The sequence below is a fragment of the Dryas octopetala genome, chromosome 2 (genome assembly GCF_963921425.1).
Source record: "Dryas octopetala chromosome 2, drDryOcto1.1, whole genome shotgun sequence".
NCBI classification, from domain to species: domain Eukaryota; kingdom Viridiplantae; phylum Streptophyta; class Magnoliopsida; order Rosales; family Rosaceae; genus Dryas; species Dryas octopetala.
The window spans coordinates 24,491,251-24,512,353 of NC_141367.1; the positions used below are offsets into that span (position 1 = coordinate 24,491,251).

General features: G+C 37.3%; 2 protein-coding genes across 6 annotated transcripts; one reads left to right on the plus strand and one right to left on the minus strand.

Annotated features, from left to right (window-relative positions):
• The first annotated feature begins 117 nt into the window (after positions 1–117).
• POK1 (phragmoplast orienting kinesin 1) lies at positions 118–12,333 on the plus strand. The gene is made up of 35 exons (XM_086230380.1): positions 118–678; positions 765–920; positions 1,076–1,159; positions 1,247–1,366; positions 1,450–1,563; positions 1,655–1,747; positions 1,835–1,995; positions 2,086–2,160; positions 2,578–2,665; positions 2,788–2,846; positions 2,931–2,994; positions 3,081–3,146; positions 3,237–3,404; positions 3,502–3,615; positions 3,752–3,987; positions 4,080–4,149; positions 4,226–4,297; positions 4,409–4,467; positions 4,969–5,035; positions 5,134–5,193; positions 5,628–7,113; positions 7,207–7,280; positions 7,459–8,739; positions 8,827–8,934; positions 9,142–9,305; positions 9,384–9,471; positions 9,592–9,666; positions 10,055–10,294; positions 10,441–10,539; positions 10,625–10,699; positions 10,789–10,847; positions 11,274–11,385; positions 11,475–11,585; positions 11,672–11,835; positions 11,923–12,333. The coding sequence occupies exons 1-35, from the start codon at positions 118–120 to the stop codon at positions 11,936–11,938; spliced, it is 6,639 nt and encodes a 2,212-aa protein (XP_086086506.1). The 3' UTR covers positions 11,939–12,333.
• Positions 12,334–12,451: 118 nt separating this feature from the next.
• On the minus strand, positions 12,452–20,780 carry LOC147294517 (calmodulin-binding transcription activator 3-like). 5 transcript variants are annotated; one of them, XM_086230383.1, is made up of 13 exons: positions 20,679–20,780; positions 20,374–20,512; positions 19,698–19,817; positions 19,046–19,161; positions 18,130–18,218; positions 17,668–17,713; positions 17,193–17,475; positions 16,339–16,634; positions 15,622–15,951; positions 14,795–15,483; positions 13,619–14,198; positions 13,071–13,361; positions 12,452–12,841 (listed from the first exon to the last, which is right to left on the minus strand). In XM_086230383.1, the coding sequence occupies exons 2-13, from the start codon at positions 20,411–20,413 to the stop codon at positions 12,743–12,745; spliced, it is 2,979 nt and encodes a 992-aa protein (XP_086086509.1). In that variant the 5' UTR covers positions 20,414–20,512; positions 20,679–20,780; the 3' UTR covers positions 12,452–12,742. The 5 variants fall into 5 exon arrangements, with proteins under 5 accessions (XP_086086509.1, XP_086086507.1, XP_086086508.1 ...); XM_086230381.1 differs by having other exon boundaries at positions 15,622–16,014; XM_086230382.1 differs by lacking the exon at positions 20,679–20,780 and having other exon boundaries at positions 15,622–16,014; positions 20,374–20,666.
• Positions 20,781–21,103: the final 323 nt, after the last annotated feature.

Consider the following 21,103-nt stretch of genomic DNA (forward strand, 5'->3'; position numbering starts at 1 on the left):
TCTTCTTCTTCTTCTTCTCATGGATTGAATTATGGTTTCAACACTCTGTTTCTACGTAGGCAAGAAAAACAATTCAGTCTATTTGTTCTGCTGAAACTTTGAGCTCATCAGCTCAGCATGTCGAAAGAGAGCTCAACTTCACGATTTGCAGCTCGAAGCGTTTTGAGGAATGCGCAATCCGAACCGAACGAGAACGGGTTCGAAACGCTGTCGAATCAAATCCATTTTCCACCTCCTAGAACACCTCTAAACAGCATAGCAGATCCAGCTCAGCTGCCAAAGGAATTTCACGAATCCGATTTCGATTCGCATGCTAAGTTCGAAGCTATCCGGTCCGGCCGGTATTCGTTATCGGATAGAAAGCTCGAAGCTTTGGATAAAGCCGGAAATGTCGGCCTCAGCTATGGAACTCCTAGGGTTTCAGGTCGTGGAGGGAAGGCGCACTCGGAGCCAAACTCGGCACAAAGCACTCCGGCGAGGAACAGTTCGAGAGCTTCAATTGGTGGAGCAATGGGAGCTTGTACCGGAAGCAAAGCTCCACAGTACAATGGAGGCAGAGCAGGGAGTTGTTCTAGGATCTCCAGGGAAATTTCGGTGGTGAATTCCGAGTTTTTAACTCAAGTACCGCATTTCGAGCTTGTGGAAGATTCGTCGTTCTGGACCGATCACAATGTGCAGGTTTGAGGACTAGTTCTGCTGCTTGGGTAATTGTTTATAGTATCAAGTTTGGTGGATTTGATTAGCTTGATTGTGTTTGAGTTCAGGTGCTGCTTCGAATTCGGCCATTGAGTACTATGGAGAGGGTTTTGCAAGGGCACGGTCGGTGTTTGAGTCAGGACAGTGCGCAGACCTTGGTGTGGCATGGTCATCCTGAAACCAGATTCACATTTGATCATATTGCATGCGAGACAATATCACAGGTTTTGTTTTTAAATAGAAAAAATATATGATTATATCAAAAATTTGAATCTTGTAGTTTCCGACTTTATTTGGCTTTACTTATTGGTTTGTATGAAGCCATGTTAGCCTCGAATAAGTGGAAGCTCATTTGGTGTGTTGCTTGAGTTTGCTGTAGGAAAAGCTGTTCAAGGTTGCTGGGTTGCCCATGGTGGAGAATTGCTTGTGTGGTTATAATAGTTGTATGTTTGCTTACGGTCAGGTATTTTTGGCTGGACTTTAAGAGTTTGATGTGTGGTTATGGTGTTTTGTGGTGCATACGTTTAAATCTTAAGTTGCTTATATGCAGACGGGTAGTGGAAAAACGTACACAATGATGGGTGAAATATACGAGGTTGAAGGACAGCTTAATGAAGATTGTGGGATTACTCCACGCATTTTCGAATATTTATTTAAGAGGATTAGAGTGGTGCGCTTTCAGATTATTCAAAATAGTCTTCTGGATTGTTATTGTCTTTTAGTTAGATGTCTTACTATAATTCATACGTGCAGGAAGAGGAGAGCAGGGGGGAGGATCAGCTAAAGTACAGCTGCAAATGTTCCTTTCTCGAGATATACAATGAGCAGATAACAGATCTCTTAGAGCCTTCATCAACTAATCTACAAGTAATTAACATCTTTTCAAATGGTTCATGTTAGATGCTCCACTTAACATTGATTTTTTGAGCATTAAGTAAATCTTACTTCCCTATTGTAGCTTAGGGAGGACTTGAAGAAAGGGGTATATGTTGAAAACCTTACAGAATACAATGTGAGGAATGTTAATGATGTTGTCAAGCTTCTGTTGCAGGTGGTACTTTATGATCAATGTTATGCTTATCTACAACTAACTGCATACTAGGGTGTGAACATGATTGTTATATATTTATTTTCCTAGGGTTCTTCAAATAGAAAAATGGCAGCAACACACATGAACAGTGAGAGCAGCCGGTCCCACAGTGTTTTTACTTGTATCATTGAAAGCCGTTGGGAAAAAGATTCGATGACCCATTTTAGATTCGCGAGGTTGAATTTAGTAGATCTAGCTGGTTCGGAAAGGTAACTACCATCTTTACAATCTACCCCCCTCTTTTTTATATTTTTATTTTTTTTGTTCAAGCCGATAAGCTGGCTAACTTATTAATTTAGGCAGAAAAGCTCTGGTGCAGAGGGAGATCGTTTGAAAGAAGCAGCAAACATAAACAAATCATTATCAACTCTTGGGTAATTATATCAAGAACCTGTTTCTCTATTAGCTTGCTTTGATACTGCAGTAAATTTTGAACATTTCCTTCCATTGTTCCACCTGCTGTGCCTTTAGTGTTCACAAACTTTTCAGGGCATGATGCTCATTAAGCCTTCCTTGACCTGAGGTCCTATTTCTCTGTGGAGTTATTCTTATTGACATGATAAAACTAGGCAGATAGTAAACTAAATGTGTAGTATGGGAAGAAAGATTCCTTCATGCTTTTATTGTGCCTAGTCAGTTGTGAGCGTCACTATGTAAATTTCAAATGCCAATCTGTTGATGTCAAGGCACAACATCCTAAATTTCTGCACATTGTTGAATTAGTCTTATTTTCCAGTCAGATTTATGTTTGGTTTTTCTGTTAGTAAACTTATATTATTCTGTGGTTTTAGCTTGGTGATAATGTCTTTGGTTGACTTAGCGCATGGGAAACATAGGCATGTTCCTTATAGAGATTCAAGGCTTACGTTTCTGCTTCAGGTTAGACACCAAAAGCTCTGGAACTCAAGAGATTTCATGTAATTACATAATAATATGCATACTTGTTATTTTAGTGCATCTTTATTCAGAACCCTTAATTGGTCCACAACTTTGGGATGCAGGATTCTCTGGGTGGGAACTCAAAAACAACTATAATTGCAAATGTCAGCCCATCTATTTGGTTTGTGTTGATTCTTTCCCAGAATTCTAGATTAATTTTGTTTTTTTCTTTATTTTCTTAAACTAACTTTTGCTTTCCTTGCAGTTCTGCAAATGAGACACTAAGCACTTTGAAGTTTGCCCAGCGTGCCAAACTTATTCAGAACAATGTACTTATCTCATACAGTAATACACACACACACACGCGTTCACATTCTCGTTTTAGTTCTTGACTTTCTTTTCCATATTTTTCCAGGCTAAAGTGAATGAAGACGCTTCAGGTGACATAACCGCACTTCAGAGACAAATCCAACAGCTAAAGGCATGGATATTGCGTATTTTCATATTTGTGAAAATTTACCTTGTACATCTACTAGATGGTAGAACTAAAGCATTTATTGAACCCTAACAGGGCCAGTTGTCGTTTCTGATGAAGCATCATAACCTCTCGTGGTCTTCATCAAGTTGTGTGCAAAGTATTGAAGAACCTAGATTCAGTGACTTGCCCGAGGAATATGACTCTCTAGGAGAAAAAATGGCATCTGATAATCATAAGATACCAAGTGCCCCAAACAAGAAGGTAATTTGAATTTCCACATAAAAATAGTTTCCTCCAACTTAGAAGTTGTATGATGCAAGTGCAACTATGGTAATGAGTTCTAACACAAGCTTAACAGATGAAATGCATGGAAACCATTTTAGTTGGTGCCCTGAGAAGAGAAAAGATGGCAGAAAATGCAGTCCAGAAGTTGGAGGCTGAAATTGAACACATGAACCACGTGGTGTGTCTTGTTATAACAAGTAGTTATATAGTTTCCTATTTCTGTAAAGTTCTTCATTAATTTATACTGGAAAGGCTTTTCATAATTCTTAACTGCGAAAATAACAGCATGTTATGCGTTTATTACTGCTGTGGCATCTCTGCAGGCTTTACACAGAGAGGAGGATGTTGGACGTACTAAAATGACCCTAAGGTTTCGTGAGGAGAAAATTAAACGACTTGAATTGTTGGCGGATGGAATGTTGTCGGCTGAGAACTATCTCATGGAGGAGAACAAGGATTTACAAGAAGAGATTCAGCTGCTTCAAGCAAGAATTGATGGAAATCCAGAATTGACCCGATACTCTTTGGAGAACAGTAGACTTTTCGAGCAGCTTCAATTGTAATTTCCATATGGTTCAATGCTGTTGATGGTTGCTCTTTGTCCCATTTCTTGATGCCAGTGACTCATTTTTGCATCATTCTTTATACCAGGTACCAAAAATTTTATGAACATGGAGAGCGAGAAACATTGCTAGCTGAAGTATCAGAATTGCGTAATCAGGTCCATAAAAGTCCCCTCCTTCCAAAACTGTTTCATGCACTCTTAGGTAGCTATCTAAAGCACGTTCTATGTGCAGCTTCTGGATATACTTCAAGGAAAGCTTCCATTCTCAACAGAAAATGAAAACCAGGTTGGAAAGAACTTTTTGGTTATTTATATTATATGTTACATATCACCTTTTTCCTACAAAAAAAAGGGTTACATACCACCACCTTCTAGAGATCTCCAGTTCTTAATGTGCATATTTTCAAGAGTGCAGAATAGCAGTACCGTAAAGGAATTGGAAGATTGCAGGAACATGAATTCTAAGTTGATTAGGTATTTTTCATTGTCAATATGCACTATGTTATGCATGCTTTATTTGAGTAGTTACTGCAACAAACTGCCCTCAAATTTGGATTGGTTTTACTGGGGATAGCATATTCCAATGCATTTAGTACCCTGCTTTATTTTCTTTTTATTGATCAACTATTCAACTTATTTATATTCTCTGAATTTCCAATGTAGTTCTGCTCTTTTGCCCTGGTCACGAAATAGCCTAGGGCAGAGAGGAATATCTCATCCTTTATTCCACCACACTATAAGCTACTGGTGCTGTCAGCACTTGAGAGCCCTATATATGGACATTCTATACCATAATTTACTGTGTTTCATTTCCTTTGTAGTGAGCTGTTACGAGGCCATTATGTTTGTCTAATTACTTTCTGATGCTATTGATACAATTTAAACCTAAGCATCATGTTGACTACATTTCTTTTGGTTGGAGTTACAAATTTCCATGTTGCTCATTATCCTCTTATATATGATTTACGTCTGCAGAGAAGTAGATGAACTACAATTAGAACTGAGAAAGTATATGAACTCCAGTCAAGCTACCTCTGTTTCGGTAAGGATAGCTTATAAACTACTTGAGGAAAAAGTGTACTTTAAACAATTTAATAACCTTTGTCTGTAGGCTATTAACAATCTTTTATATACATGCAGGTCAGAGATTCTTTCTCTAAGGATACTGAGGAATTCAGGCAATCAGATAAATATTCAATGGTAAGTGAAATATATCAATTTGTTTCCAGCCTAGTGTCCAATTAGTTTACAGAGTTGAACATCATTCAGAAACTGGAATTTTTTTTTAATAATAGTACATGATTTTTTGTTCCTCGTTGCATATCACGGTTCATTTTCATTGCATTTAAACTAAAGCTGATCCATGTGTTTGATCTCTACCTTGACATCATATTGTGTGGCACTGTTCAAGCTAATTCATGGAAAATTTACCACTTCCATTCATGTGTACTTCATTTACTAAAAAGAAAACAGAAAGGATTCTTGGAACAAGAAAAAAATTTCTTTGGAATGTTATTCAGTACTGATGAGCTAGAAAGCAACTAGTTCCAGATACATTCCAGCTTACATAGACATCAGACACCATTCTTTTCCTCCTTTTCTGAATTAAGTCTATGATTGGAAACCACCTACAGGTTGAAACCTTATCTATGCGAAGTGACTCTGGAGATGAAACGGCATCTTATACCCAGGCAGATGATGAGGTAAAACATGAAAGTCGTTTTCTGAAATCAGGTGATTTACAAAAGGAAAACAAGGGCATGATGATGGAGAGCAGTGAAGACGTTGAGAGGAAGGCTCTGCAAGCCAAGTTGGACAGAATGGCTAAGGACCTGGAGGAAGTCAGATTACTTAATAGCCACTTTCAAGAGGATCGGCTATTACAGTTGTCTAGCCAGAAACAAACTGAAATAGTATGTGAACAGGTTGAGATGGAGACAGCGAGCACTATTCTTCATTTACAGGAAGAGGTTGCTGCCCTTCAGTTTGAACTTGATGAGAGACTACAATGCATGATTCAGGAAAATACAATACTGAAAAACACCATAGCAGCTAAAGAGCATGAAAGAAGGACACTGAATGTGGAGTGGGAGAAGGCAACCTTAGAATTAACAAGATTCCTTCTCGATGGTTCTAGATCCCTCAAAAATGCCTCCAGCCAAATAGAAAGTATTGCTTGTTCATTTCCTCAAGCTAATGTTTGTATTAGTGAAAATGTCCAGAATGCTGCCAAAGTTTGCATGGAAAAGGAAGAAACAATTGAATTACTACAAAAGAGCTTGGAAGATGCGCAAAAGATGGTAATGGAAATGGAACAGAAGTTAAGTTCCTTGAAGGGAGCAACAATGGCTTTAACTGAACTCCAGCATCTGGATAATGATGAAAGCTCCAAAGAGGCAATTCACTTCTGCATGCTGTTGAGCGAGCAGACCAACGTGGTAGAGATGCTAGAGAGAAAACTCATATTCAAGGAAAGTCAGGCCAAAGAAGCAGAAAAATGTGCTAATGCTGCATTCCTTGTAATAAAATGGCTTATGGATCGCAAGGTTACACATGAATTGGAGAGAAAGATCCCCATCAAAATACTGGGTACACCAACCAGACTGGCCAACCATAAAAGTTCTGACACAAATGCAAATGCTTTAGGACTAGAAGATGTTAAGTCTAAAAACCTTTATCACATGCTGCATGAAATAAAAATTGAGCTGACTGTAGCAAATGGTAGATTGAAAATTATTGAAGATTTCATTGACACAAAACGAAATGTGTATGAATGCCCTTCAGAAGACAAAAGTTTAGTAGATGAAGATGAATGGAGTACTGATAGTTCTATGTCAAGCTGTGATACTTCAACCAAAAGTTTTTCTTCTGGTTTCAAACTGTGGACACTGGAAGGGCAAATGGGGGACCTGAAAGTTGAAGAAGGCTCAGTACTTCAGTCTGACGATCAAGATCCAGAAAAGTCAAAGAAGCTCTTAAAAAATTTCACTGACTCTGAAGGAGCAACATTCAAACTGAAAAAAGAATTAGAGACGGCACTTGATGTTTTCAACAAACTATATGTTAGGCTAGCCACTCTTGTTAGTGAGTCGGATATCAGAGATAGTTCTCAACCAGCAGGTATATTCTTTACGGAGTAACTAACAATTTTTTAAAATAATGATAAGAAATATAGATTGATCAAGGAACTTAATTAGCTCATATTATATGCAGAGTTGAAACAACTTGTTCCATTGTTTGGGTCGAGGATGGAGAATGCTTATGCAGGTTGTCATACTACAGGAAAGGTACATAAAAATTCTCCTAATATTTTTCTAAAATAATTTTGTGAGGCAACTACGTGTTAAAATGGGTTAAATAGTAGCACTGTAAGAATCAGTCTTTTCTGAGGTAAAGAGTAAGTCAGTAAGATCACCATGTAAGATCACCATCCTTATACTTTGTGCAACACTCTATGATGAGCAGGTAGTTGCTGACGAGAAAAGTCATTTTGCTAGTAGCTTCTTTTCCAAATTTGAAGAAGCGCATGCAACAATCAAAGAAGCTGATGATATGTTAAATGCCTTGCTGGAAGCAAATGAAAATGCAAAACAATTGACTGGCTTGTGGAAGCAAGCTGGCGAGGAACTGATGTTACAGAGAGCAAGCTTTATTGAAGAAGTTGAACATCTCAAATCTTCAGTTTGCTTAAAAGAAAGAGAGAATGAACAACTGCAGGATCAATATCATTATAATTTGGAGGAGATTGCAAAATCATTGTCTTTGTTTGAAGAGTGTTTTATGCAATTAAAAAGTGATGTGGAGGACAGGTTCAAAGAAATATATGCTGATGTTTTTTCTATGGGAAGGGAGATAAAGTCCTTTATCAGCAATTCAAGATCATTACTAGAAGAAATATGCTCTGAGACATTGGAGAAAGAATTTGCTATATTTGTGCTTCATCAATGTCTCATAGGAACTGGTTTCCATCCATTCAGACAGCAAGAAGGCTGTTCAACAATGAATAAACTGCAAAAGATCTGCTCAAGTGGTGAGGGTAGTATTGCGCTTACTGGCAACATATCCATAGATGATGGGGATCAAAGTGAAGGAGTCACAAATTTGAAAGAGGTTGAATCCAGTTCATCCCGTAATAGTTTGATATACGAGAACTTAGCACTGAAGGAAGAATTGAAGCGGAAAGAAGCTCTACTAGAGGGCTTGAATTTTGATTTTAGAATGTTGCAGGAATCAGCATCCAACACAAAGGATATAAAAGATGAAACTGAAAAGCTGATAAAATCTTTGAGCCAAATTCAGCATGAACTAGAAATGAAAACATGCCAACTTGATGACATGCTGGTTCAACATAAAAACCTTGAGGGTCATCTGACTGATACTGAAAAGGCTCTGCTTATGTCAAATTCTAGTCTTGAGCAGGCAAAAGAAACAATCGACTCTCTTTCAGAGCAAAATGTTGAATTGAAAGTGCATCTAAAAGATCTCTATATCAAAAAATTTGAAGCCGAAGAACAACTGGAAGAGCAGAAGGAAGTGGTGAAAGGTTTGGAAAAAGAAATTCTTCATTTGTCTTCTTCAATGGAAAAAAAATTACTCTGCTCAGTTCAAGGTATTGAGGATGATTTGGGAAGGGTCATTAACGAGAGAGACCGACTCCTCGAAAAAGTTCAGTCCCTGAATGATAAACTTGAGATGGCATATGCAATAGCTGATGAAAATGAAGCTATCTCTGTTGAAGCTCGACAGGTATGTGCTTCATGTTTTGTCTTGTTCATTTGATATCAAAGTTATTGTTGCAGGTGGATATTCTCTTATATTGAGCTACTATTCTAGGAATCTGAGGCAAGTAAACTGTATGCCGAACAAAAGGAAGAGGAGGTTAAGATTTTAGAACGCTCTGTTGAGGAGCTTGAATGTACCATCAATGTACTGGAAAAAAAGGTTAGCCCCCCAGGCATTTTTTGTCTCTGTATTTAGCACATGAACATCAATTTAGTACTAGCATCAGCATTCCTGTTGTCTTACAATTCAATTTGTTACATGCAAACATTTGGCTAAGTATGTATTGTGTGCAGTTTGGGTTATTGATATGTTTTAGCTATTGATTTCAAATCCCAAAATTTTTGGTTGGCATGTTCCTTCTCTTAGGTGTATGAGATGGATGATGAGGTAGAAAGACATCGATTGATCAGAGATGCACTAGAACTGGAGCTCCAAGCTTTAAGAAAGAGATTGTCAACAGTTGAAAATTTCACTGAAAATGTGGATTCAGAAAACATAAACGCTGAACAAGCTGAAGATCTGATATCTAGGTATTGCTTGCTTTCTCATTTAAATTCTTTCTTCTGATTTTACTCTTCCTTAAATTTAAAGAAATAGTTCTGATGCAGGCATCTACAGAGTAGGCTACTGGAACTTCATGAGGCTCATAATAGAATAAAGCTTCTTGAAGAGGAAAGAGCAGAACGGGATAAAGAGGTGAGGTCCTGTCTTGCTGATGATTTAATCTTAATTATCTTATATGACAATGTACTTTAAACTATTTTGTTTTCATGTCTTATAAGAACCATATTTTGACACTTTATACATATCTTGAAGATCAAACAATGCAAAGAGTACATCTCTGAACTCGTGCTGCATGCTGAAGCCCAGGCGTCTCAGTACCAACAGAAGGTACAATTACTATAATTGCTGTCCATGTTTGTTCTATTAACAATTGGCATCTAGTTAGAACTTAGAAATCTAAAACAGAAAGCCTTGTGAAAGTGAATTCCCATTACTCTATTCTGTATCTTTCAGTAAACTATCTCAGGAATTACTATTCAATAGATCCCTGAACACATCTTATGCCAAATAGATACTAAAATCTCTGAAATCTTGTTGGTGAAAAAAAAAAACGAAGGGTTCTGAACAGTTACTTTTATGTATAACTATCTAAAAACGAAGTGCCCTTAGTTGTCCAGCCAACACTGTAAGATATAGACTTTGGATATGTCTGTTCATCATGAATTGATATATGTATAACTATCTAAATCAAGTCCTTCCACAACCTTTTGAACAGTACAAGACTCTCGAGGCCATGGTTTGTGAAGTAAAAGCAGATAAGACAAATTCAACATCAACAGCTGTTGCATTAGACAAATCTGAGAAGAGCTCAATCAGGACAAGGGGCTCCAGCTCACCATTCAGATGCATTTCCAGTTTGGTTCAGCAGATGAATATGGAGAAGGATCAGGAATTGTCTACTGCCAGGCTTCGTATTGAGGAACTAGAGGCACTGGCAGCCAGTCGGCAGAAAGAGGTTAAGAGCCCTTCTTGCTTGGTTGTCCTTTCTGGAATGCTTGTAGGCACAAGTCCACACACACACACACACACACACTCTCTCTCTCTCTCTCTCTCACTATTAACTAGTTGAAGAGTACTGATTTTATTGATATTTGCTCTCAGGTATGTATGCTGAATACCAGGCTGGCTGCAGCAGAAAGCATGACACATGATGTCATTCGGGATTTACTTGGTGTCAAATTGGACATGACCAACTATGCAGTAAGTATCAGACTGTAACTTTTAAACATGACAGTTTCATAGCTGCAATTCTCATTTGTTTCGTTTTTCTTTTGGTATCACCTAGAACTTGATAGACCAGTGCCAGGTTCAAAAATTAGTGGAGGAGGCTCATCAGCAGACAGAAGACTTTCTGGAAAAGGTGCTCACCAATGATTTTTTTTTTTTATTTGTCTTACTTTTTTTTTTCTTTGCTGTTTTCCTAACTTATTGATTTTGGCATCATCTTAGGAGCAAGAAATTCTCAACTTAAGGAAGCAGATAAATGATCTAATAGAAGAAAGACAGAGGTTAGACCCCTTTCCACTACAATTTTTGTCCAATTTTAATAAGTTTCTCTCCTTGCGATTACAACTTATCCTCCAAAAATAAAAATTATAATGATTCAGTTCACTTTCTGAAGGATTGATTTGTTAACAGAAATAAAAAACAATAAGCAATAACCCAAAAATTAGTTACGTAGCAGAAATTTGCAATACAAGTGAAAATAAAAGGATGGCTTAGGAAAAGCTTGTTGTCCAAATCAGAAAAAAGTTTCATTTCATTCTCCATAGGTAATCTCTAGGGTCCCTTGGATACTTTTCAATAACATAGGCCATATCGGAGCTGAAATATTATGAAACATACTTGTGACTTAAAAATGAAAAATGTTCTCATGACTAGAAACTCATGCCACTGTATTCTTAATCTTTTCTTTTTAACTTTTGTTACTGTAGTTGCATATGCGAAATAGATAAAAAGGAAGAGGATATACTGGCTGCCCAAATGACAGTACAACAACTCCAAGAGAGAGATCAATTGCTTTCTGCACAGAATGAGATGTTGAAGGTAGAAATTGCTTTCAGCAACTGTTATACTGATTTCAGAAATTCCTTCAATGAAGTTCTTTATAAGCTTTCTGCTACCTTTATTTATAGATGGACAAGACCAATCTAAAGAGGAGGGTATCGGAACTGGATGAGATGGTAAAAACAATTCTTGGAACACCAAGCACACAGCAGCAAATTCAACAGACATCCAAGCCCAAGGCATGTTAATTTCCATGTGAACGAGTTTTTGGCCACACTAGTGAACTTTCAACTAATAATGTGCCATGGTTTTCTTGATCAAGCAGAACAACAGCTCACTGAAATTGCATGATGTTGATTTCACTAAACGGCTGGAACAGTCTGAGAGGCATCTTTCTCGTGTGAATGGTGAACTCGCTCAATATTTCAAATCTGGTGGTGGTCATCAACTTGACAAACGTTTCGGACAGGGGTCAGAAACAGATTATAGGTGAGTGGTTTGCTGTGAATGGTTCTGTTGAATAACAAAATCATAAAACATTCTTCATTTTGGTAATTCCATAATGTTCGTTAACAGGAAGCAGAAGAATTAAGTTTGAAAGCCCTCTTCATGGAGTTATAAACTTATAATGCCGCAGAATTCCCTTGTCTGACATTGTCTTCATGTCAACAAAGAAAATAGTTTGGATAATTCGTGGTGAGGTTGGAGGTTGAAGGTAAACCACACGTGAAGCAGTCCCACGCAAACCCTCGGTCAAAGGCTTTTGTTTCTCTAACCCTTTACATGTATACTTTAAGTGCAGTATTTTTTTTTTTTTTTTTTTTTATGGTACATATCTTTCGTTGTTTTTTTTTTTTGGTTCAAATATATATTTTGTTAGGGGGATTGATTTCTCACCTCCATGGCTCATATTTGAAAGTTGGTGTGTAGAGCAGAACCATTCATATAAAAAAAAGAAAAATTCCATTTCTTGTAATTGTTGCCAATGTACGAGTCGTACGACTGTAGTGCAGGAAAAATTGAAGCAGGCGTTTCTAAGTATTGCATTTTCTGAATATTACCAAAAAATAATATATCTGAGGTGCACAAAATGTAGCACTATGAGTTACTGTTTCAAAAGTCAACCGGTCTCATATTTTGATTATGAGCTTGCCCCATTTTCAAAAATAACCCCCTACGACCTATGTCAGATAAAACTTGACTATTGTTAAAATGAAAAAGGAAAATCTGAGTCATATACAATTCTGCCTTTCCTCTGGTGTTGACAAAACCTCCAAGTAGAACATGAAGAATTACTTGCAGGCAAAAATATTGTATGGGTAGGGCTGAAAAATGCCAAACAGTTTAACTCAACTCCATTCAAATAAATACTTCATCGACATGGTGGAGTTGTTGATCATCGACCACCTTCCGTAAGTACAAGTAGATCTTCCTCTGTTAACCCATTTTCTGAACTTTCAATTTGATTTGAGGACCCACTCCCCCGATCAGCCATCTGTTGGAGCATGAAGATAACTCAAAGGAGGAAATACTTTAACGACTTCAGCAAGATTAACACACATTTATAATTAAAAATTGCTACCATGAAAATCCACTGTTCTACCAAGACCTGTTCCTCCACATTTTGAAGAATTATCTATATGTAAAGCAACATAAAAGATAACTAGGAAACAGATGAAAATCTCTTTTTTTTTTGTTAACGGCAAATAGAATGTAAAATTTACCTTTAGTCTCATATACTGTTCACGTGCTTCAGGGTGACGAGCCATGGACTGTACCCTTGCAAGAGCTTTCTCAACTCCAGCACATTTCTGCTTCCGCCCAACACTCAGAAATTCATAGTCATCGTTTTTCTTTATCTCCAAGGATGACGCATCTTCAGTAGGGCTTTCCGCTCGAAATCCTCGCAAACCAGGTCTTTTTCGCCTCCAACGCAATATTATTTTTTCCAGCATACCAACAGACCAAACAAGCTTTTTGTAATTCTTACGAACCTGATGTCCCCTCACATGAGCCTGGAAATGACAAGCAGAATTAATGATAAATTACAACATCTATATACTTCAGTTCAGGTAAGGTATACCCAAGTCCTAACAAAACAAAGATTTAAAATGACCACAGTTTTTCAAAAACCAGATATCAGTGAAGCATTGTACAGTGAACACACAACGGTCAATGTATATCCAGAATTGCAAAATATTGGCATGGAACATAAAGTTAACACTTAACACTGACATGCATCTACAAAAAAGCACCATATAAATGGAGGTACCTGAATTTTAACAATACGATTGCGTATCTTCAAAAATTCCTTCCTTCCCTTCCAACCACGATATTTCTGTTGGATCTTCAGAGCTGCTGCAGAATGCAGATAATCTTCATAGTGACTGAACTTTTGGACTCTCTTCAAGGAACCAAGTGCAACTAGGTCAAGAGAAACTTCAGAAATATCAGAGCTGCTGCTCTTAGTTAATTGTCTCTGACGGAATGAACGTGTCCGGAAAGCTTCTTGAATTAGAGCAGCCGCATGAGCTGATTTCCTAACAGCTGCTAGAGAGCCTCTCAGCGAGTGTTGCTGATCTATTGCCACATCAGATGCAACAACTTCTGCAGTCTCAATAGCCTTTTCAGCTGCAATAGTTGCAGAAACATTGTCCATTATATTCTCATTGATTGTCAACGAGGATAGGTGACTAGTTAGATCCGCTTCCGCCAAATATCCAGCAATCCCTTTATGTCCTCTACTTGAGGCTAGATCGGCGGCTGTTTGTCCGCCAGGAAATGCTGGTGTTGGGTCGTCAACAGCACCTGGAGCGGCACCCAATCTAAATAAAGAAATGACTGTTTCCTCTCTATAAAAGGATTGAACAACAACAGATTAGTGTTAAAACCAAATACGTTACATAAATAAAGAATAAAGATGGTCGTAGATGACCCTTCAACTCATCCTCAGAAAAGCTAAGATTAGGCGTGGTGCATACAAAAGGATAGAAGTCCTTTTCAATTACAAGCATGTTGGCCCATTATTCCTCCCGACCTTCCTATATTTGATGGAAGCGGCATTTCTTGAAGATGAATTCCTTCATCAATAAATTCTCAACCTTATATACAAGAATAGTATTCTCTGAATATTATATACAGGTACAACCTTTGTCTTCCCCAACATGGGACAGAAGCTTATACGCTTTTCATATCAATGCTGACTAGAAAGAAACTTCATAAAAGAAACAGATTAAAAATATACTTATTTGAGCAATACAAGATATTGCTGCTGAAGGAATTATAAAATATCCAACACAATAGTAAATAAAAGAAGACAGCCTACAAACAGAGAATTTGAAATTAATACTAATCCCTCCATACAAAAAATACAAGATGATGATGAATATATTTTTTTTTTTGTATACATAAAAGAGAAGAATCTATAACAGCAACCTTACGTCCTTACCTTCCAAAATATGATGCCCAGTGAAGCCCTGTTCTTCCGTGAGCATCTCTGAAATTGGGGCTGACACCAGCAGCAACTATGGGGCCCAGTGCCCACTCATAACCAAGAGCAGCAGTCAAATGTAGAACACCTTGGCCTTCATTATCCAGGACATGTGGTCCTTTACTGCCTTCATGAACTTTACAGACTAGCCATTCACAAAGTCTATCCTTCAACAAATTTTGAATCAAGACATTTCTATGGGTCAAGTGATCACTTTTGCATGCCATAGAACCCCCATCAACTATTACCCAATCACTCTCGCTGTTGCTTCTCATTGAACATATGGAACTTTTGAGCTTACATTTATCACAATCTACAGCAGAACATTCCAACCACTTCCTCTCTGAGCCCAACTTCAACAATTTTGCTAGACGTATCTGAAAGCGCAATTCATCTTCTGTTGAGCTGTTGATAGCTATCCCCATGGGATTTTCGTGATATTCAAACTCCCTCACCTCACTGCAGGCTACCCTATTTCTGCAGGTCACATAGAATGGAACACGCCCAGGAACATGTAAAGGAGTTTGACATCGTATAACATTATCTGACAGAACTTCAGCAGAAACCTCTATTTCACCAAACATGCATCCCCACTTTGTCTCAGTAGAATGCTTCTTGCTTCCCAAAAATCTACCAACTATTAAAACCTGAAAAGGGGGAAGAAGAAGAAACTGAATCAACATATCTAGTCATGCAATTATTAGAACGTTGTCCATGTATGGGTACATTTTTGTTAAAAACAAATGACAGAAATACAAAGTCTGTCATTTGTTATGTATACGTACCTTTGTTTCAGTTCCTGAATAAGCCCAATCTGGCGAATAATCACAGATGCTAAATAGTTGTTCTTGGGAAAGAGAAGGGCCAAGTGAATCTATATCCAACTGCATATGGCGGGATAAACTGGACACTTCTTTATCATTGTTCTGAGCATCAAGTGTATTCCAGTAATTGCCAGAGTCAGAAGCCATCAAGGAATCAGTACAATCCACACCAATTTCTTTATCCATCCATCTCCCAAAACTGTCAAGTTTCTTCAGCTCTCCCGGTTTAGCATCACATGCACCACCATCTCTAGAATCATTTTCAACTTGGTTGGTAGAAATAACGACTATCTGAGGATCAGAAAATCCATGAAACTGGGGATTAAACACATTAAAGTCATGCTCCTTTGGCACCTGCAATAAGGTTTAACTATCACTAAAGAAATTTCCACCACAGGAAACCCTACTCTAAAAAACCAAGTAAATAAATTGCAGTAGAAAAACAACTAAAAGAGAAATAATTGATAAACAACAAAGCGGGTGTTCTAATTATTTCCAATCTACGAATTGTTTCCATGGTGTGCGACAACAGCAGGTGTTCAATTCATATACTAACATCAACTAAAATTACGGCAAAACACTATCTCATAAAATAAGATTCATCAGGAAATGAAATGAAATTAGAATACCACAGTGTGGAAGAATAGAAGCACAGAAAACTGACTGTAGAAAACATACCTGAGCTTCTCTCTGAGAAGGTGCTGTGACAGCCTGGACATCTATGTCAGCGATCAACCTATCTTCACAAGTTACATCTTTGAATCCACTATCAACATCCAATCTAGCATCTGTTAATTTATGAGTTATGAAGTCAGCTCCATTAGGTTCTCCAACAAAAAGATTTTGGTCATGTATGCTGTGCTCATTTGTTGTTGAGCTTTGCATTCCATCCCAGACAGATGAACCAGCACCAGGATAAAATTTAGGTCCAGCATACCACGAACCAGAGGGATCCCTGAATGACTCAGGAAATCCTGAAAAGCACCAGAGAGACACCTGGTCACATATTTTAATTTTTGAAAACTCACTATTGCAAAAGATAAATCAATATTTGAAATTAGATACAATTTTTGTATGCATGAAGACACCATTGCTTGATGGGAGATCATATTGGTACTCCAAAAATGACTTCCCACGCTACTATAAATACTCACATGAATGCAGAAAGTTGTTTTTGGACAAATAACATTTTCCTACTTGATAAAGTTCATAATACATAATGGAAGAAAGCACTCAACTAAAAGATAAAGACAAAACTGAAAAGGGCCAAAATATATAAAAGCAGAGTTCAATCAAATGGAAGGTACAAGTTACTGTTAAAAGACCAAAGACAGTAAAATGTGCTTATACAACCCAAACAACTGTGATACAGCTGATATTAAACAAAACAAAAAAACCTTGAATTGTATGTCCAGTGGTCCTGAATAAAAGCAGAGCAACAAAGATATTACAAGAATTTAAACAAAATTATAAACTGTAATGCATCTACTGCAATTCACAAGTGAAATAGTATCTACAGCAATGCATTTTACCTCCAATTTCTTGTGAAAGTAGAGAAGGATTATGCAAAATGGAACCAAACATAGGTTGGGCAAGAGATGAAACTCCTGCATCACCCCCAGAATCCACATCCTCAAATTCTGTAGATAATGTTTGTCCATTCCAGTCAACTCTGTTTGCACTTGAAGCAAAAGATGTTTGAACTGTAGGGGCAGGTGAGTTTACTTGTGCAGAGCAAGGTGCTGAACTACTTTGAGGGCTTCCAACCTGTGATCCTGGATCTGCCAGCAAACGGGGGACACCAGACTTGTACCCCTGCAAAGCATCACAGAAAACAATAGAACGTAAGCATATAATAGACAGTAAATTATTCTTCTCAAAAAAAAAAATCTTCTAAAAGATTATAATCATTCCACTAAAGATGGACAGTAGTCTTAAAATTAATAAAAAGAGAAAGCTGTACCAACATTTGTTTCCCATCTGTACACACACACAAGGACACATTACCTCTTTCACTTCTCTGTAATGCACAAGAACAATGTGCTGTAATGGTCTGAAAATCAAGAAAAAGAATGAGAAAAGTGAGAAAAATGCAAACAAAAGAAAACAGAAAGTACTTATTGGCCAAAAACCAATTATTGTTATAGCATTTGCTGAACATAAAAGCAACAAATAAACACTTGATTTTCTCAGTGTATGCTGGGCAAGCAAAATTCTCAAATATTTGCTATTGGGGTATGCTAGATTCTACAACATCTGCATTGCAAATATTAGTTCAATAATAGACAGAAATTAAACAGTTCATGGAATTCATGTAAGCCACACTATTGAATCCTAATTTACAGCTTCCAACAGAACTTCTACAACAAAACCCTAATCTACCAGACTATCAAACATTTTCCACCCAGAGACCAAACTTTGATTTTGCAAGCTTTTTAAATCTTCAATCCTCAAGAACAGGAAACTCACGCATCAAGCATCCAATAACTCCGCCGTTGAAAATTCTCATTCTCCTCCCCGTGGGCATAATAACAATGAAGAACGTCTACACTGCCAGCCTACAAAATGCCAAAAACAAATAGAGAGCTAAATATTAAGCAGTACCAGTGACCGTTTATGCCAGTACAAGTGTACAACTGAAGTGACTTCCATCACTGCAGAAGAAATTTTCAAGTGCATCAAAATGGAAAAGGTCAAATAGTAGCCAATGTTGGCAAAGGCCATAAAAATATTAGACTTGAGCACCGGAAGGACAAAAAAAAATACAGGTGAAACACAAAAAATGTCAAAACATGAGGATAAAAGAACTTAGATGCCCATCAGCTTCCAATCTGGATAGAAATTAACAATTTACCATTTATGATACATTTGCAACGGCCAGCACAATATTTCTTAAAAGTATGGGTAAAAATACCTAATCGTTATTCTAAGTGAGTTTCATTTATATAAAATAGTTAGTAAACAAAAGGGCCACCAGCTAATGATCAAACCTAAGAAAATTAAAAGATGAAAACTGAGGATGCTCAACTAACCCAGGTTTAAGGCTTATAATATTCAGTGACATTCAATGGTCTAACTGTTTATAGAAATTGGTAGCATTGCATATGACCTTATATGCTCTGCTTAATTTGATGCTTTAAAAAGACAATCATATCATAAATTTACAAACCATCCATTAGAGTGCTCAAGTCCTGTAACCAAAAACATGACTACAAAACCTTACAGGCACCTATTGATCCCTCACTTCTGTGTTGCCTGGGAAACTATGACCACCTAACGACATAAGGTCCAGGTACAGAAGACAATAACCAGGCAACAACTCAACTCCATTTCTTAAGACCAACCCAATAAAGTGAACTTACTAATAATAGATTGAACAGCACACCTTCAACTTTTCATGGGCTTCTTTGACAGTTTTTCCATCTTTTTTCTTCCTCCAGCGGTGACCATCTTTACGAAAATAACGAAGTGCTTTTCGATCAAACAGGAACAAAGAACCAGCTGGAAAAATGAACAACATTTAGTTTCTGTTTGCATGTACCAAGGAAGAATGTCAGTGATCCATCTCCTTCGGAAGGATAGCAGTGTACTAGTGATATTTGATCTGAAGTAACTAGTGCACGAGTGAATAAACATCATTTCGGATGATTCTGGGAATAGAATGAAAAAAGAAACAATAATTAAATGATTAAAATTTAAGATTTGACATGTGTTTGCTATATACCTGCATTATATATAACAATATTCATATCCCTATCAGTAAACTGTTCCGCTTCTTAACCCATCTCAAATGAAATGAATCTTAACAGTCAAACAAATCAATGTTGCTTTTATATTGAATATAGCACATGTCAAATCACTAAAATTAACAATAGCAATTAGTGAATGATTTTGAATGTTACTGTGAATCTCTTCCACAGGATTTTCGAAACACCTAACTAACAGAAGAAGAAAATTGAAAAATTCAGACAGAACACAAAGTGAATCAAGCACATACAATCCAAATGAACTATTCAAGAAAACAAGCCAAGGACAACCTGGAGGCTTGACGGGAGGATCTGGGGTTAACTGAAACTTTTGATAGTTGCGAAGTATTTCACAGATTTCAGTTGGCCGGAGCCAACGCTGTCGTGCTTCTTGCAATATCTGCACAAGGTCTGCCAAATAACCAGAACCAAACGTGTTAAAGATATTGAAACTAAAGTAATCAAAATCAATACAGGGGAACAATAAAGGTCAGAGAAAATAGACATGATAAAAGACCTTAAGTCATCACTTTCACTATCCCAATTTGGTTAAACATGTGAGTAGGAAACACACGATTTTACAAATGTGTCACAGAGACGATAAAACTCAAATGTACTTACAATGCATTGTGCAACATGCCCTATATTACTTCAGAGTTCAAAGTTGTAGGATTATTCACTCACTCAATGCATGCAAATCAATTCTTACGTCAATGAGAAACCTCAAAAAAAAAATAATAATAATAAAAAAAAATTGATAACAGGGAAGTGAGAGTATTACACGCATGCATGAAGTGTTAATTAACGAGCACGCACAGTAAACATTACCATAACAAATCAAGACCGTCCTTGAACCCAAGAAAGCTATAAATTAGTGAGCAAACAAAACGAAAAAAACATTGAAGAATCCGATTCCGAATGCCAATAAACAAAAAAGAAAACGCATATATATGAAGAAAATGCTGACCTAACTGTTGATTGGGGATGTATTTTCTCGTGTCAGCCATGGACGAGCAATGACAACCTCACATAAACCCTAGATTTCATTAGCGAGGAGGGACTCTGATTATCAGCAATCCAGAAAAAGCAAAAGCAAACGAATACAACTGCGAGTATTCCACAATCATCAATCAAGATTTAGTCTTTTTACAAAGCAAACGACAATGAAATCGAAAAAGTAACAGAGAAAAGGACAGATTCTTTCAGGCGGGCTCCAGAGAGAGAGAGAGAGAGAGGGAACTGGGGAAGGAGGTTGAGGTTAAAGAAACGGACCTTTAATTTTGAGAGAGAGAGAGAGAGAAGCGTGTGAAAACCACTAAAAAAATAAAAAGAAAGAGAGAGGGAGAGGTTGAAGTCAAAGTGCAATGGCTTTGTGTTTACACTTTACACTACTAATAAACTAGGAAAGGAGATTTATCCGATCTGACGTGGGATTCGGTTCCTTTTCGACCAAGACACTATGCCCAGCTTGTGTGCTACTATTTTTATTTTTTTTATTTTAATAGAACTTGATGCTACTTATTTTCAGGTTAAATTTTGTTTTTGGTCCATGTAGTTTGAATTAGGTTGCACTTTGGTCATAACTATCAGTCATGGCTGCTTGTCCTGTTTGTCCATTAACTTCATTAATTTTTTTATTTTTCTTCTTTGCTAAGGTTGAATAGGGCAGTCATCTGAAGTAAACTTCCAGCAACCAA